Source organism: Misgurnus anguillicaudatus, chromosome 16, assembly GCF_027580225.2.
Source record: "Misgurnus anguillicaudatus chromosome 16, ASM2758022v2, whole genome shotgun sequence".
In the NCBI taxonomy this organism is placed as follows: domain Eukaryota; kingdom Metazoa; phylum Chordata; class Actinopteri; order Cypriniformes; family Cobitidae; genus Misgurnus; species Misgurnus anguillicaudatus.
In genome coordinates, this window is record NC_073352.2 from 7,274,687 (window position 1) to 7,292,243 (window position 17,557).

Below are 17,557 nucleotides of genomic sequence, written 5' to 3' on the forward strand. Positions count from 1 at the left end.
CCCGCACCACAGCCCATTCAAAGAAGCTTTCAGGGACAAGAAAGCCTCTTCTGTGGCATGCTGGGAGAGATAAAGACGTCCCATCCCGAATCCAAAGCTCTGATGTTTGTACACTAATTTAGCGGTGGAACCAAGTACTCGAGAAACTTGGCCATGTAACTGGAAAACACATCCATAAAGCATCCTTTTGAAATGACAAAGACAAGCTGGCATCTATTCTCCTCAGTGCCAGCTTGAAAGCCGCTTAATGGCTTTTCTGCACGCTGAGCTGTCAAGACAAACACAAGGTTTGGTGGAAGACGCTGAAGATGATCTGTGGTATGTTTCCAGGGGGTTGGCACAAGACCTCGCTTCCACTGTCCACCCTGAACGTCCCAGCTGCCTGCCTGTAACTCTAGCATACATCAAGGACAGGACGAAGCTTTGCCGAATTAACATATCTCACATATTGATCGTGCGGCACTCCCTTTGAAACCGACACCTCCTCCGGTGCACTTTGAACTGGGCTCTGTTCTGCCCAGATTATTTCGAAATAAAAAAGGCCCTTAAAGGAACAAGACGAGGGGTGTCAGTTACTCGCGGGCTAAAATAAAATCAAGTCAACAGGAAATCTTGTACTGTATGTAGCTGAGCTGCACTCTATAAATGATTCTTGGAAGCAAACGGCATTTCCCTGATAAAGGTGATTTTTAAAGAGTAATCGAAAAGTACAAGGCTATTTAATCTTCATCCAGGAAAATGGTTGACTATGTGTTTACAGCAGTAAAATCTGCAATACAAGCCCCGAGGAAAATTTGGAACAGCGTTTAGCGAATTGCTCCATCTCCTAATTTTGAGCTCGTTTAATTTGCAAGGCTCTCGTGTTTGCAGTTTCTGCTCTTGGAAAGCGAGATCAATTGTGTAAATAAATTCAAGCCTCCTATAAAAAACCCATGCCAACGTTAAAATTTTAAAATGGTCTTTCAAGCATGTAAAAATGCCATAAATAGTAGTCCTTGACGTACCCAGTCAACACATATTTTCTGCGTTAGTCTGCAGCAACAGCTCCTCACCTTTGAGGCTGTCACGAGGAGTTGATAGAAAAGGAGACGGTGCCAAAACTGTTGAATTTCTCCCTATCAACAACACATGTCCTGAGTCTCAGTCCATGACTTTAGCCCATCTTCTTTGCGTGATGCAGAGAGTTCACACTTACATTGAGCATAATACGATTTGAAGGTTTAAACCACATCAAAGCACACCTTGAAAAAAATGGGGGAAAATGATGGGGACTCTGGCTTCTGTCCACAAATGGTACATTTTACTACACAAGTCTCTTTTTGTTACATTTTTAGGGAATTCGTTAAATAAACGGTCTATGTGTTGGTTATGGACGCAGTGCAAACTACGAGTGTGAAAAAATGCGTTTGATTTGAAACTTAATTATGGCAATCCATCAAACCTACTGCAGAAGTCAAGAATGTCAAGTTTTTGATGGACTTAAATGTTTAAATATGACTTTTATAATGACTTTAATGGACAGTTTCCCAGACAGGGTTTAGATTAATCCAGGACTAGGCAAGGCATTCGTTATATAAGGAAAATTAAGTAGTTTTTACAGAAAAACAATACTGGAGTACATCTTGAGACAAAACAAAGGCCTTGATATATGTTAAGATATGTTTATGCAAGACGTTTTGAAATGAAGGCAGCTCAAACAAGCTTTTTCGTCTGGGACTAGGATAAGCCCTGTCCAGCACACCACCCCTAAAAGTATAAAAATTGCAATGAGATGTTTTTGTATGTTTAGGTAGGAGTAATATTCTTACAGAATTCAGCCTTTCAGGTACCTTTCAGGTACCTTTTATACATTTGCGATCCATGCTGGCAAAATTAGTCAGATTGCACACAATATAATTTTGAGCTAGAGGCAAAAACAGTAAAAATGTAAATTTTGGTTGAAATTGAGGTTTTAATTAAAATAAAAAAACACCTGGAGAACGCCGAATACCAGCTGTTTTTCAGCTGAGCGCTTTGGTAGCTTTGATACTTCAGCTGTGAGCCGGTTGGTTGCTGTGGTAATGTACCACCCCTCCTCCACTGTGATTGGGCAGCCGTGTGAGAACTGACATTGACGAGCGGAGCTTTTCACCCAAAGTTGAATCTCTTTCAACGCTCAGCGCCGAGCGGGGAAAAACTGCCGAGCGCCGGTTTTCAGCGTGGAAGAAAACCGCTAGCTGCTGGCTTATTTGAAAAACACAGAGCTTCCATGGGAAACAATTGAAAACATGCGCCAGCAGCGGGCGTAAAAGTTTTGGTGTGCTTTAATCCCAATGCTTTAAATGGTCATTAAACATCTAAAATGATCTTTATTTGTAGGTTTTCTGAGAGGTGTACACTGTCAAAAATAAAGGTACAAAGCTGTCACTGCGGCAGTACCCTCTAAAAAAGGTCCTAATGTGGACCATTTAGGTACAAATATGTATCGTTGAACTGCCAATGTGTACCTTTGAAGTACTAATATGCACTTTTTGGGTACAAAGGTGTACCTTTTTGAAAGGGTACTGTCCCAGTGACAACTTTTGTACCTTTATTTCTGAGAGTGTAACATCCTTACTGCTTAATCTAATACAAAAGCTCGTCTCCATCCACATGCGCGTCTGACATTTTGGTTTCGGTTTTAAGACATGCAGAAATTAAGTGTACATTAAGTGCAGGACCTGACTGATCAACTGATTGATATTTAAAGAGTTATTAAGAGCGACAAGGCTCGAAACTGACTGACAGACCTGAATCATATACAGTATATAGATCCTTGCATTACAGATCTTAAAGTCTCTTTCTCAATGTCAATCAAACAATAAAAGAAAGAAAAGTGATTTTAAGTTATGAATGCAGTGAGATTGCTTTTAAACTCACAAAAAGTGACTTTGCTGACTTTGTAAACTTCAAACAGGTAGTCATTTTTTTGTCAGATTCCAACAAATCATACATTGTTTTAAACTTTTTTTAATAGAGAATGCCAAAATATAAATAACTAATTTTTTGAAAATTTGCTCATTCCGACTCATTTTGCCAGCACGGGTCATATTTTAATAAATTACACTGACAAAAAATGTGCATATCAAAAATGTTTGGTTATGATGATTAAATAAATACATGTTGCACCCTTAAAACAAATAATACAGCTGGAAACAGTACTGTACTTTACTTGTAAAAGCAAAGTAACAAAACGCTACAAAAAATCTTCAAGTTCTACTTCATGATCAAAGCAGATACCATCATTATATTTCTAAAGGTCCAAACATACAATGAACAAAAACATAACCAAAGAGCAGAACACTCAGCATGTCAGCATGGAACAAACACAACAAAAGATTGCATAGACTTCAAAGGAACTCATCCACGAAGGCTGTGTGCTCTCCAAAAACACGTCTAAACTAATTGGTGCATCTATTCGGCCTGACCTCGGTCTACTTGTTTCATTTTTATACAGGTTGGACTACTATGGAGGCGAGGTCTGGTATTCAGCGTTCAGGCAAACGAGTGAATAAAGGCTATGTCTAATGAGAGAGGATTCTTCCACTGCACTAGCTACCAACCACAGAGCAAAGAAAAAGCTATTATGGATCTTTAAAAGAGTGGAAACTCTGGATAGGTGTGCAGACGCAGGGCTGAAAAGACGTGAGGCACCTCCCTCTCTGACAGACCCTTGGTTCCTTCAGCAGGAACAATAGAGGAACAAGCTTAATCCTTGCCGGCTCATAATGAGCTATAAGCTTTCTTTTCACTGCAAAAATGTTCTCCCTTTTTGGGGGACTAATCAGGGACAAATGCCCTGAACCCTTTTCAGGTTCCACAGACGTCATTCCTTTGCTGGTGCTCATCTCTTTTATCCTACGTTTCAAGTGTCCAAGGATGAAGATGAGATGGGTTTGAGATGCGTGAGAATGCTCGGACTTTGAATCAATGTATAGGAGCTCTACGTTCAAGAGGATCCATTGAGAACTTGTATTTCCAATTGCATAGGAACGACGGAGGGTTTTGAGGCTGTGCATTAAGGAAAATTAGGCGGGAATAAGGGACCTGATCTCTAGTAATCCATTTTAGCACGTAAATGCCTCCACGGGATGTAACGAAGCAGAAAAACTGGCCAGGAAGAACAACAAAGAGCCCAAACCCTATTTGCACCATGAAAGGAAGAGCATCCATTGTGCCGATGAAGCATGTAGCGTAGGGGCTTTCTTCTTTCCCTTCACCGCACAAGAAGCGAGAGAGGTGTATGAGGAATCTATTAAAGCAAAATGACACGTAATCGGCTTAAGGGGAATGTTATGAAGGCAGGCAAATTAAGGCTTCTGGGGTCCAAACCCAGCATTGCAGCTGAACTCCTACAGATGCTTCCAGCTAACTCCAGGGGGCTGCACAAAGCCTGGCCATTTCAACGATGAGAAAATTACAAAGCCTTACAAATTAAAAAGTTTTATCCGAAACAGCATGACATGAAACACAAAACAGCCAATTTGTTTGAAACAGTTTCAGAAAATCCCTTAAAACAAAACCACATTTTGTTTTATTTATTCAGTACTGAAAGATTACATTCACTATAGTTTAAATTGTCTAAACTCTTTTGATTCGGAGAACGACTTGCCTGATCTATTTTTGACCAAAGATCTAAAAAAAACTCTTCACTATTTCCCTCCTCAACCTTTTCGTTCTAGAGTCAACCTCTTCCCGAAGTTCTTTGCGTTTCCTACGTGACTCATGTATCTGGCACACCTAAGGAGCGTCTGACAAATTCCCAACCCTGCGGATCGGAATGCGCTTCCTTTCTCTCCTCTTTCTGGTGGCTGTCTTTCACAGAAGGTGAAGTGATGCAGAACGCCGGTGCAGGATCGGCAGAGGCCCTGCTCGCCTCGCCTCCCTTTTTAGGACCTTGATAAACAGGGGGGTGTGAAATGTAATCCCAAACCTCGTGCATTCAACCGACCTGACTGCTTTAAAGTTTTGTTTGTGTTTTTCCTTTTCCGGCTCTTTGAGTTGTTCACTCTACCAGCGCCTTTGAAACCCAAGCTCACCCCCACCTGTAGCGGGATAGGCCTTAAGTTTTTATAATTGCGTGTTTAAAATGGCATCTTCATTTCCTGTGCCCAGTTTCCGGAGGAGTCACAAACAATGAGTGAATGGAAAAAAGTGTATTGCTGGATTCAAAATCAAATTTAATCGATTTGCCTTGAATGAAATGTTGATGCAAGGCCAATTAAAATGGATAAGAATGTAGCAGTGTTTTGGATAAGACTCTTTTGAGGGGGACATCAAAGATAATCTCTTCCTCTGATTTTTTTAGATGGCTTGAAAGCGTTAGTGTTTGGTTATGATAAACACAGTCCCGTAAACCACGATCAAAGAAAGAGATGTTTTGCATCGCACCTTAAAAATTCTGAATGGTAACTCAATCGCTATCTTGGTTGTTAATTCATAGGCTTGATTTTGAACAGCAGCCAGATTTTTCTTTTCGCTCTGTTTTCATTTCTCATTCTGTTGCTCCTTCTCTCTTGTGTTTCTTTGAACCATGACCAGCCCTTACAACAAAGCCTGTTTTTCATCTAGAAGTAAGGTTGTTGGGCAAAACCAGGAGAATGTATAAGGGAATGTGCGGCACCATCTCCACTCCAGTCGCCCTTCTAAGGACTTGATCCGTCCTGGCCTTGCTTTGCCATGCATGTCACTTAAGAGCCGAATGGGCTGTGTTGTGTAGAAACACATGGTCACATGACCGCTGAGGCTTAGCAGAGTACAAGAGATCAACCGTGGCTGTTTCTACAATAGTCTTGTAGGCACATGAAAGGGCAAAATGCCGAGTTCATAACATCAGAGGAGAAGCATTTCATCTGTCCATACCTCAGTTTTCACTCCTCATTCCTCAATGGCTCCTTCTTTACCCATGAAATAACAGCCATGGACTTCAACAGCAGGGTCACGAAATTCCTATTAAAATCTCCATAGAGAAACTGATTTTCAGTGATAATATTCAAACACTGAAACAGATCTCCCATAAGCTCTGAGATTGCTGTTGGGTGATGTCATATGCTTTTGTAAAAACCTTACGTTAGTGTGATATGAAATCAATAAAATACATACCAACCACTGAAATAAACATGCTTGTGTGAATATTTGCATGCTTGAGGGATAACTAAGGATTTAGAAACTTTGGTCTGCATCCTGACTCTCAGTAATGCCTCTCTGTGATTTACGTACATCATCTTTCTTTCTGAGAAATGGATATTTGTTTATTTTACAATGATTAATACGTCTAAAGTCATACAACAGTAACACCGGTAAATTGAATTTTTTGGTTATTAAAGAAGTGCAAAGTAACTGAGACCTGCAATATTACTAAAGTGTCATGCAAGCCTTGTGCGGGATGCCTGCTGTTTGAGAACTGTGACATTGCTTCATTCCTCCAGACGGACAATTGACGATGAGACACCGATTTTCCAATTAAAGTGATGAAACCAAATACATGCCCTCTGGGTCTATGAATTTCATTCAGTATCTAATAAGTTATTTCAGATGGAGTCTATGAAGGTTGCCATCTGATCTGTTTTCTTTAATTTGGTCTCAGGACAGCTGTGCAATCTGACACTTGTGTCACGGCGTGTGTGGAGAACACCGATTACAGTGAAAGTGGTACGGCCTTATCATGTGACTTTTGTCCACTGACTACACTGCTTCCTTAAAATATAAATAATGGCTTTAAAGGGACACTCCATTTTTTTTGAAAAGATGCTCATTTTCCAGCTCTCCCAGAGGGTAAACATTTGATTTTTACGGTTTTGGAATCCATTCAGCCGATCTCCGGGTGTGGCCCTACCACTTTTAGCATAGCTTAGCACAATCCATTGAATCTGATTAGACCATAAGCATCGTGCTAAAAAATAACCAGAGTTTCATTATTTTTCCTATTTAAAAGCTGAAACTTCTGTAGTTACATCGAGAGCAGGAGGCGCAATGATATTACGCAGTGCCCGAAAATAGTACCGCTAGTAATTTTCAATTGCAGGGGACTATTTTCGGGCACTACGTAATATCATGCCATGTTACGGCAGCAAGTCCTTGATTATTACCTCAGAATGAGAGTATAGTTCCTAGTCATATCTGCCTAGAAAATCACAACTTATAATTTTCTGTCGATCTACGTACACAATGTAACTACAGAAGTTATTTTTAGCGTGATGCTAATGGTCTAATCAGATTTAATGGATTATGCTAAGCTATGCTAAAAGTGGTACTTCCAGACCCAGAGATCAGCTAAATGAATTCCAAAATGGTAAAAATCAATTGTTTTGGAAAATTAGCATATTTTCAAAAAAGTGGAGTGTCCCTTTAATGCTTATTGGTTGAATGAAGAAGTCAAGTTGGTGTGATATTAGATTGGATTCATAATGGAACTCATATTGGAAATATTGATAGTATTTGATGTTGGATAAGCTATAAAAACAAAAAGTTTATCTGGAGCTAAGGATGGGAAAAATATTGATTCTCCAATTTGAATCAATCTTTAATTCAACAAAAAAAATTGGATTCGTGAAATATACTCCATACAGGGATTTTAAGGAATGCCCAATGGCCCGGGACAAGTGTGAACAATGCGTGGGACAGTTGACAGTACTGTCTTTCTGTCAAGGCTACATTGTCACGAAGTTAATCATTTGTACGCGTTTTAGGCCCATTTAAATATTTATGCAAAGCAGACACAAAACCGATCTTAATGCGCTGCTCAAGCGCTGTTTGAGAAGTCCGAAGCGCGCAGTTAGCAAGCTGCATTTCAAGGCTTTAGACAGCACACAAATACTGGGTTCACCTTTCCTTGCGCTTAAACGGACATATTTACACAAAATGTTTTCAAAATTCCACAATTATCCTCATAAACATAGTCTGTTGTATAAATGTAGACAATTCAGAAAGAAAATGCAGGTAATCATATATTGGATCCATGCAATACATGTAAATCTTAAAGTTTCATGTCAGCAAAACTAATATTTTCAAAAAAATACAGATCACTAATCGATATTTGAGTGGATCAAATCGAAACCATATACAAAATAATCGAATACTCACATTGGTCGCAATAACAGATATAACTTCTAACACATACTCTGTTGAACTGGAATGTAAAACATCACTTCCAAAAGGTGAATTTGATATTTGAAATTAAGATGGTTTCACGAAACAACCCTTAAACGGAACATTTTGAGTTATCTGTTTATCATGCACACCACAAAGGCAGCAGCACAAAAAAGTAATCCCATTCATTTAACTCAGAAAGTTGGCATGTGCAACTTGGAAAATTGCAGGAGAATGCCACACAAGTCGGGGGTTCCAACTTGGAACAATTTCTGAAAAAACTTTTTCCACGTTACAAAAAGGCAGGTGTATGATGTCACTCAAGAAAATACAGACAGTTACAGTTCCAAAATGATAATAAAACCTGTTTAGCAAACAAATGCAGAGACAGGTGTGTAAAAACACGGCCCATGATCTTTTCCGTTGATAATCATGCAACTGCAAAACAACTGCAAGCATCGCCATTTTGTTTCTTTTTTCATTATTTATTTGTTCCGTTCTATTTCCAAGCAATGAACAACAAAACGCTTCACGGCTCAGAAACATCCCACATCCGACTTTAAATGAAAGCCTACAGACCAAACAAACAAACCCACAACTTGAATAAAGAACAAACTAGATTCAGTTTAATATACCAACGCAAACACATAGCAAAGCGCTCTGAACCGAGACATCTGTTACTTTCGTAAATAATGTTGCGGAAAGATCCGCAGAGCTTCACACGCCTTATGCCAGTTTGACCGTGATAGGGCCTCTTAAAGTCCAGAGGGAAACCCTGTGCAGAGATCAGCAGATATCTCAAGCTCCAGTTTTCCTGTGCGCCGATCACTACCAGATGTTGGCTGAACAGGAGCTTCTAGGACCTGAACAAACTCCACAAATCACTATAAATCACCAGGCACTTCCCAACAGCTTCCTACAGTACATGTCTCAATCCCACAATCACGTCTGCACTGTCATCGCAAACAGACGGTAAATCTAATCTCGATCGCTGTGCTGCTCCTGTGATAGTTAGTTTATGCAGGTGAAGGCCAACAAACACAACAACCAGGAGCCGGGTTATGAAACAAAATACCTAATCTGTTCTTCCTATCCATCCAAGCTTTGTGCTTCCGCTACATTATTTCTGCCAATAATGCATCTGGTGCAATAACACAAAAGTAAATAAATATCGGCACGGCGGTTGTGCGCCGAAAAGTAAATCAGTCTTGGAAAGCACGGACAGCGAGGAATTAATAGATGTAGCCGCTGTGGAGGGGAAACATGGCTTGAGTTTGTAAAGAGAGAGAGCAGCTTATGATAGATGGACAGTAATGTCTTTTCCATCTGGTTTGAGGAAGGGCAAAGCCACTAATGAGTCCTATCAACACAGGTCTCCTGTCCTCAAGCGGACATTTGATCACGGAGCCACACAGGACAGAAACAGACTACACAAGCTGTTCTGCTACGCAAAAGAGCCCGTCTGACTGATGACTTAACCTGATGTTATGATACAAGAGTCTGGGATGAAGATAATGTTTAGATTGGGCTTAGGTGGGATCTCACAATGCTCTTTGTGTCTCTGTTCTTAGCGACGCATGCTAAGGCAAGTGCCATTATGGCTACTGCACATATTTAGGATTAGGTAGTCTTCAAAACACGAGTTTTAAACACTGATGTGCAAGTCATCCTGTGCTACAGTTATGAATGATACCTTTAATCGTGTGGTTTTTTTTAAGGAGGTATGTAATTACTTTTATATGTGATAGACTTATAGTGTTCGGCTGGCAAAAGCAAAAACAAACTATAATGATGGACCGGAATATCTTTTATATTGTGGGGTGAGCTCTTTTTGGCATGGGTCAATAAATAACCACCTAGCAACCGCCCAAAAAACCCTAGCAACTGTTCAGCACCATGCTAGAAACCACTTGGAATGCATCAGCAACCACATAACAACGCTCAGGCAACCATCCACAACATCCTATGTGGTGTCCGAAACCACTCCCTCGTTCACTCATTCACTATATAGCGAATGACAATTGAGTGTACTATATGGGAAAGAAGTGAATGAAAATGAGTTAGCAATTTTTGACACAGATGTAAATACGTCAGAGAGCTGTCGCAGATATTCGTCATAAACCCTTACACCTGTGTGGCTTCATGGATTGTACTATGAAACGGTTAAGTTTACTTACTGTTTCTTAGTGAAAACAAAACAACTGCTTGTCATATTTATTAACTTTAATACCTAAGTTTATTTATTATATTTTACATAAAAGGTATTGCATTTATTTTTAATATGTTTATTTAAAAAAAAAAACTGACAACAAGAACTAACAAAGGTGTATAAATGTAAATTTGTGGTGTGTACTGTCAGTGTCCTTCAGCTAATTCAAGTTACGCGTTCGTCTCCGATTGTATAATGTAGTGTTTCTCAAACTTTTTCTGCCAATCCCCACTTTGGAGGTAGGGAAGGGTTCCAAGCCCCACCTGTCCCAATCGCCCCAACAAAATCGTAATCAGCTAGGCTTTAAGTAACCGTGTGACATTTTCTACAGTCTGATTTATTTAAGTTTTAAGCTAGGTTTGTTTAAATGTGCCGTCTTGAGTGTATGGTCAATAAATACAATTTCTCCCATTTGTCACACCCCACTTGTTCCTATAGAAATAGTGAAGGAGCGAGTGTAAATCGAATGTACCCTCAAAGTCAGAGTGCATTGTGGGTAAAAAGTAGTGAACGAATGTAGGGAAGTTGTTCACTCAGGTTTGAAACACCACTACAAAATGGCGGACGCCAAATTTTTGCGCACTATAGCTGCGTCCCAATTCAAGGGCTGCAACCTTATAAGTATGAGAGTTTAAAAGGTGAGCACTCGGTCTTTCAAGGTGGAAGCCTCAGAAGTTCGCAAAGAGAACTGAAATGAGATGGTCTACCTTCGGAGGACCCATAATTGGCATCACCTGCTGCACGCGCCCACCGCAACTGTCAGTAGGACACAGCGGAGGCGTTTCTGACTTATTAAAATAAATATGAAATCAGAAAAATATTAATTTATTTTAGAAAATATGACACGTTGATGTAGATTAAACTATTTAACGATATATCAAATTAATCAACCTTAGAAATATATGCAACATAAAAAGAATAATACTAAAGGTATTGCAGAGGATTTTCTTTTTCCGGGTGGATCATCAAGCCTTTTGGTCCTCCTAGTTGTCAATCAGGAGTGTTGCGCAATTGCATTTTTTAAAAAAGTGGAGAAGGCGGTTCTTTTCTAAAATTCGAGAAAATCCTCCGATACACCTTTAACACAAAACATAACTTATAATACTAAAACAGACAAGAATTTTTTTTCTGATAAATACACTTTTATTTAACTCTTTCCCCGCCATTGACGAGATATCTCGTCAATTAAGAGAAAACGCTTCCCCGCCAATGACGAGATTTTCCGTCTTTCCGCAATACCGCTATTATCCTACAGGTGGCGCCCTTCCGCAACTTTTTAAAACGGAAGTATTGCCCTATGACAAGCTGCTGCATGTCCGTGTCTGTTTTAAAGATCGCTCTGAATGGGATCTCTATGAAAAGTCCGTCACAAAAATGGAATTATCTCTGTTGTTTGCTCAAAATGTGGTGTTTTTGCAGAAACCTACCCATATTCAAAAGCTGATTACAAAAAAACTACTAAAGGTAGGATGAAACGGTTTTTTTTGTTTAAAAGCAGAGGGTCTGTTCTTTCATTTGGTATATTGTATGTTTATATACTTGAAGAAGAACATTTTCTGGAAGGCATTAAACTTTTGTGAAAATCATGAAAAACGCTGGCGCTGGCTGGCAACTTTTTTTAAAAACGCTGGCCGTGAAAGAGTTAATACATTTTTTAATTGTTTATTTTAGAATATTTATCCATTATATGCAGCCGTTGCAGACGCAAAATGACTCTTGGGATATCCTCTGCTGTTAAGGTCCATTCGTTCTATCCTTAACAACGCATTCTAAGCATCCTTGAATTGGGACAGCCTTACTAGCCTCAAGTTGCGCTGCTGTGACGCAATCTGTCTTAAAATACGTCCTTATACATATATATATATATATATATATATATATATATATATATATATATATATATATATATATATATATATAAATATATAAGAAAAACATGAAAATAAGGGGCTGTCCACACGGAGACGCGTATCACCGTATACGTATAAATTTGTTATCGTATTGGCGTTTCAGCCACACGGATCCGCCGTTTTGGGAGACTGAATCCACTATTTTTTGAAACCGGGTCCTAAAGTGGATAAATCTGAAACCGACACCTTTGCGGTTTCGTCTGTACATCCAATCCGTATATTTTGTGAAGCGAAAACGTCATCACGTCACGTGTCGGAAGCGTCACATGTAACAGCAACAACAATAACGGCGGAATACGTGATTGTGTTCGTGCTACAGAAGCTACTAAAGCCTACTAGCTTTATTACAGAAAAATCTATTGCTTCTATGCAATTGTGGTGAGCAACAAGCGATAATGGACAACACCATACGTTGGTTATGCGCATGCTCAAAGTCTTCATCTCCGTATATAGTGTATATCTGTGGCAGAATTACAGCGCCCCATACTGGTCCGGCATATATACTACACCGCTTTCAGTCGGTTTCAGTGGTTTCGTGTTTACGGATTATTTTTTTAGAGCAAGGAAAAAAAATGATCGTATAGGGAATGCACCGGCTTCGTGTGGACATAGCCTAAGTTGCAAGCCAGATCTGAACCCACATATCCTACATTAGCACAACTGCTCAACAGTTTTGTTTTTAACACTGGGAGTGGTTATTATAAATGGGAAGATTTTAGTCTTAAAGTGACAGTTCACCTTAAAATGAAAAGTCATCATACAAAAAATATTTTGGAAGCATTGTGATAAATGATGAAGAAAATATTTTGATAAATGATGGTAAGCACACAGTTGATGGTACCCATTAAATTCCATCTTTTTTTTTATTCCTACTATGGAAGTCAATGATCACTATCTGCTGTGTGTTTACCATCATTTCTCAAAAAATCTTCTTCTGTGTTCATCAGAAAAAAACAATCCACACAGGTTCAGAACAACACGAGGATGAGTAAATGATGACAAAATTTTCATTCTAAGGTGAACTATCCCTTTTAATCTACCACGCTATATGAACTCATCCCTTTAAGTACTTTTTCATGGTTGAGATTGAAATTAAGCTGTGAAGTTTTGATGTTGTCCTGAGGTTTTAAGGGAAGTTAAAAGGATGCCATGAAAAGCAATAAAGAAATCTTTAATTTTCCCACAGCTCATGGTATAATGTATATTTCTGGCTTCTGTGCAGAGATGTGCTTATGTGCCATGAAATATAATAAAGCTGAACTGAAAAACTGTGAAAATATTTATATGAATGTCTGAGTTGGCAGTGTAAAGAGACAGCTGTAATAAGAAAAAGATGTCCATATTTTAGGTTAAAAATGAAACTATAACATCAAAAAGGCTAAATTTGAGGTGGACATGTATCTAGAGGAAGACAAGGATCAATTCACATCCCATGTTTACAGTTTGACACTCCAATTTAAGAAGAAACTGTTACTATGAAATGCTTAATTTTGACATATTCACAGACACATTAATAATATGTTATGACATCTTATAAAAGCATTTCACATGGAGAATCAAGTTGTGTTACAATAATATTGATGCATGTAAAATAAATAAAACCAGCTCAAAGATGTTGGTGGAAGAGCAAAATTTGTATTGGGAATTGTCATAATCATGCTTAGATATTTAAATGTTATTCAACATAAATTTAACACGGGCAAAACATAACACCTATCACGCTACACCTCAGCCTCAATTGGCAAGGCTTGAATTGCACTGAAGGTGGGATGTGCCAGAAGAGAGATTAAGAAACAAGTCTTAGTTCAAGGGCCCTGACTAAATAGCATGGGGAGATGTTTGCGGTGCATCAAAGCTGGCTTGGCACATCTTGAGCGTCCCAGCACAGTGGGTGCAGCTGCTCGACTGAGGTCATCCTGGCAGCTGCCCTCGTCGCCCCTAAACTCCCACCCCAAACGTCTGATTATTGTGTTCAGCTACAGAGAAACTTTCATTCATGCTAATTATTTGAAGACATTCATACACGCCCATTTTCTTATTCTCACATTTCGTGCTTTGATTCTCCTTAAAGGATTTCATGCTTTTTTCATGTTTTTGAACTAGCGTGAGGGGTTAAATTTCATGCATTCTGTCTGCTAAATACTTTTCTTAGACATTCTTACTTTAAGTACAGTATCTTATTTTCTCAACGTTTTCTTTCCCCTGTAATATCTCTATGCTGGGTGCGTTACGCCACTATTGTTTTATTTGTTATATTTGGCATTAAAGACCCAGTCACACCAAGATTAGGAAATGATGTGTTTATTATATATACTGTACACAATATACCCACCTGGCGCCACATTTATACAACAGTTGTATTATTTTTTTGTATTATTACTATCAGCAAACCACTATTTTATAATGATACCGAGATATATTCCCATAACATCACACATCTCTAACTTTCATTGTTCTAATAGAAAGTGACTACATATCCGTTACGTTTTCGAGATCGTCTCATTTTTCGGTCATCTTTCAAGTATCTGAACTGAACTTTATTTACCTTCACTTTTCTAGAAAAATAGGCATAACGCTTAGAAGGAAAATTTTAGATGCACTTTTTTGGAGCTGCTGATCTTGATGCAAATCCAATTTTATAAATCAGTCAAGTATTAAAAAAAATCCAAGGATGCCTTTAAGAAAAGCGCAATAATTAGCATGAGAAAAGGAAATAATTGTCTATGTCTAAATATCATTAGGGGACTCGACCGCACTGATCCATGTACTTCAGCCGAGAGCACGTTTATGTGGTCAATACTTAAATAGATGCACACGCATGGATCAAGATGGCTAATGACCCACCACATGCTACAAAACAAACAGTCCATTCACTGCCGAGGATGTTCGCAATTCCTGTAATTTAGCTGCATTGTCTTGCATTACATAGAGCTCATTTGAGAGGCAAATAAAAGGATCGTTAACATAGTCCAGCTAATATAAAACTCACCCTGAATGAGGCACTCCACCGGGGCCTCCATTTAAACTTGGCATTGCTTTAGATGGATGCCTCATTCAGTCACAAATTACTCCACTGGTTTACATTATCATCCTTAAAGTTTAAGGTGCTTATACCCTGGAGCCATAGGTGATCATTGCTCTATTTGAAGTAACCGTGGTGATTTGCTGACCTGATGGTGTACCGTATTTGATTAATGTACATGAAGGAGGGTTCATGTCCTCAAGAGCTCTGTAAAGGGGCTGCTGTGATCACGATACGGGCTGGATGTATGCTCACGTACGCAAACCCATCACCATGTGGAACGGGGCCAAATTTGGCCCTGATTAATTTGGCGAGGGGCCAGCGTGCTTATTCAGCCTCTAAACTTTGCACAGAACAAAGGTTCATCTACTGGATGTCAAGGCCATCGTGAAGTATGTAAGGGTCATTGTGTTTACAATTTGTTCGTTTTTGTAAACTGAGGTAGTTGCTGTGAAAGTGTAGACAAATATTTATCCTTTTTAATGAAAGTTAGGTTTTGTTGGTTAAACAGCTGACATTTAGATATACAAAACATTGATTAATTCCTATTGGCCCTCCACATAACAAGCATGATATATTTACCGTCATTGTTACTGACTATAAAATCAACAAATCTTATGGAAGGGTTAAACTGAACAAACATGGTAGACAACAGTATGACATACAGATCTCTATGAGACCTTCACACTTTTGTTTTGCTATGAAATAAATTCAATTTGCCTCCTGCTGAAAATCTCTGTCCAAACACAACCTAAACCTTGCTACCAACATGATCAGCTATTTTGGAAATGTTGAGCTCCACCATCTAAAATCACACTTACCAATGACAATGAGGGTATAGTTGATGTTGACGCTGCCGAAGCCATTAGTGGCTTTACAAATAAATGTTCCAGCATCTTCTGCCTCCACCTCTTTGATGCGGAGGGCTTGTTGAAGGACCCTGAAGCGCATCCAGCCGCTGTGGATGTTTCGGCCGTCTTTGGTCCACATGATGAGGGGAGGTGGATCCCCCTCCACAGGACACTGAAGTTTCATGGTGCGTCCGATTCTCACGCTTTGCCGGTGCACTACCTTCTGCGCTACACGTGGAGGACCTGTAGAGAAATAACAGATCAGTAAAACAAATTATAATTTTGTTCACATTTGGTAAATTTGTTGGGTTCTAATCTAAATTTGTGTTTTTCTGAAGGGAGATACACACCAAACGCGAGTTCAACGATTTGCGTGAGTAGATTACATACAAAGTCAATGCAAAGACACGGTCAGACGTGATGGGCGATTAGGGCGATGCGAATGACGCACATTGGACGGCGCGATTGCCGCAAAAACACGCTCTATTCAGTCAAGTATAAAAATCAAAGGATACCTTTAAGAAAAGCGCAATAATTAACATGAGAAAAGGAAATAATTGTCTATGTCTAAATATCATTAGGGGACTTGACCGCACTGATCCATGTACTTCAGCCGAGAGCACGTTTATGTGGTCAATACTCAAATAGATGCACATGCATGGATCAAGATGGCTAATGACCCACCACATGCTACACAACAAACAGTCCATTCACTGCCGAGGATGTTCGCAATTCCTGTAATTTAGCAGCATTGTCTTGCATTACATAGGGCTCATTTGAGAGGCAAAAAAAGGATCGTTAACATAGTTTGAATCTAAATTTGTGTTTCTCTAATGGGGCATACACACCAAACACGAGTTCAATGATTTGCACAAGTAGATTACATACAAAGTCAATGCAAAGACACGATCAGACGCGATGGGCGATCAGGGCGATGCGAATGACGCGAATTGGACGGCGCGATTGCTGCAAAAACACGCGCTATTCGCCTCAAAAGCGCCTTCGCACAAGTTGAAAATATACAACAAAGAAAACACAAAGTTAAATCCCGCGAGTAATCTAGAGCGAGCAACGCGATGCTACGCGTTTGGTGTGTACGTAGCATTAATCCTTACTCAACTGGTGTACTGGTATATCACAGCTGTTTTGTTGTTCAAAAATGTAATGCTTTAGTCAAGAAAACCATGAATCTGTTTATCTCTACAAACCAGTAGAGTTGTAAACTCTTTTGACATTGACATGAAAGAGGCTCAATTTATCTGAATTCCTATATGTGATGCTGGACCACAAAACCAATCATAAGGGTCAATTTTTTTAAATGGATATTTTTACATCATTTGAATAAATAAGCTTTCCATTGATGTATGGTTTGTTAGGATAAGAACAATATTTGGCAGAGATACAACTATTTCAAAACCTGGAATCTGTGATACATTCAAAATAAGTTTATGGAACATAA

The 17,557-nt window shown here is 39.2% G+C and overlaps 1 protein-coding gene across 1 annotated transcript in view; it reads right to left on the bottom strand.

Moving 5' to 3' along the window:
- fgfrl1a (fibroblast growth factor receptor like 1a) overlaps window positions 1–17,557 on the bottom strand; it is a 64,551-nt gene that overhangs the window by 15,866 nt on the left and 31,128 nt on the right. Inside the window, exon 3 of the mRNA XM_055178076.2 lies at window positions 16,069–16,341. Within this exon, the coding sequence (XP_055034051.1) occupies window positions 16,069–16,341 (273 nt within the window). The remainder of the gene's footprint in view (window positions 1–16,068; window positions 16,342–17,557) is intronic.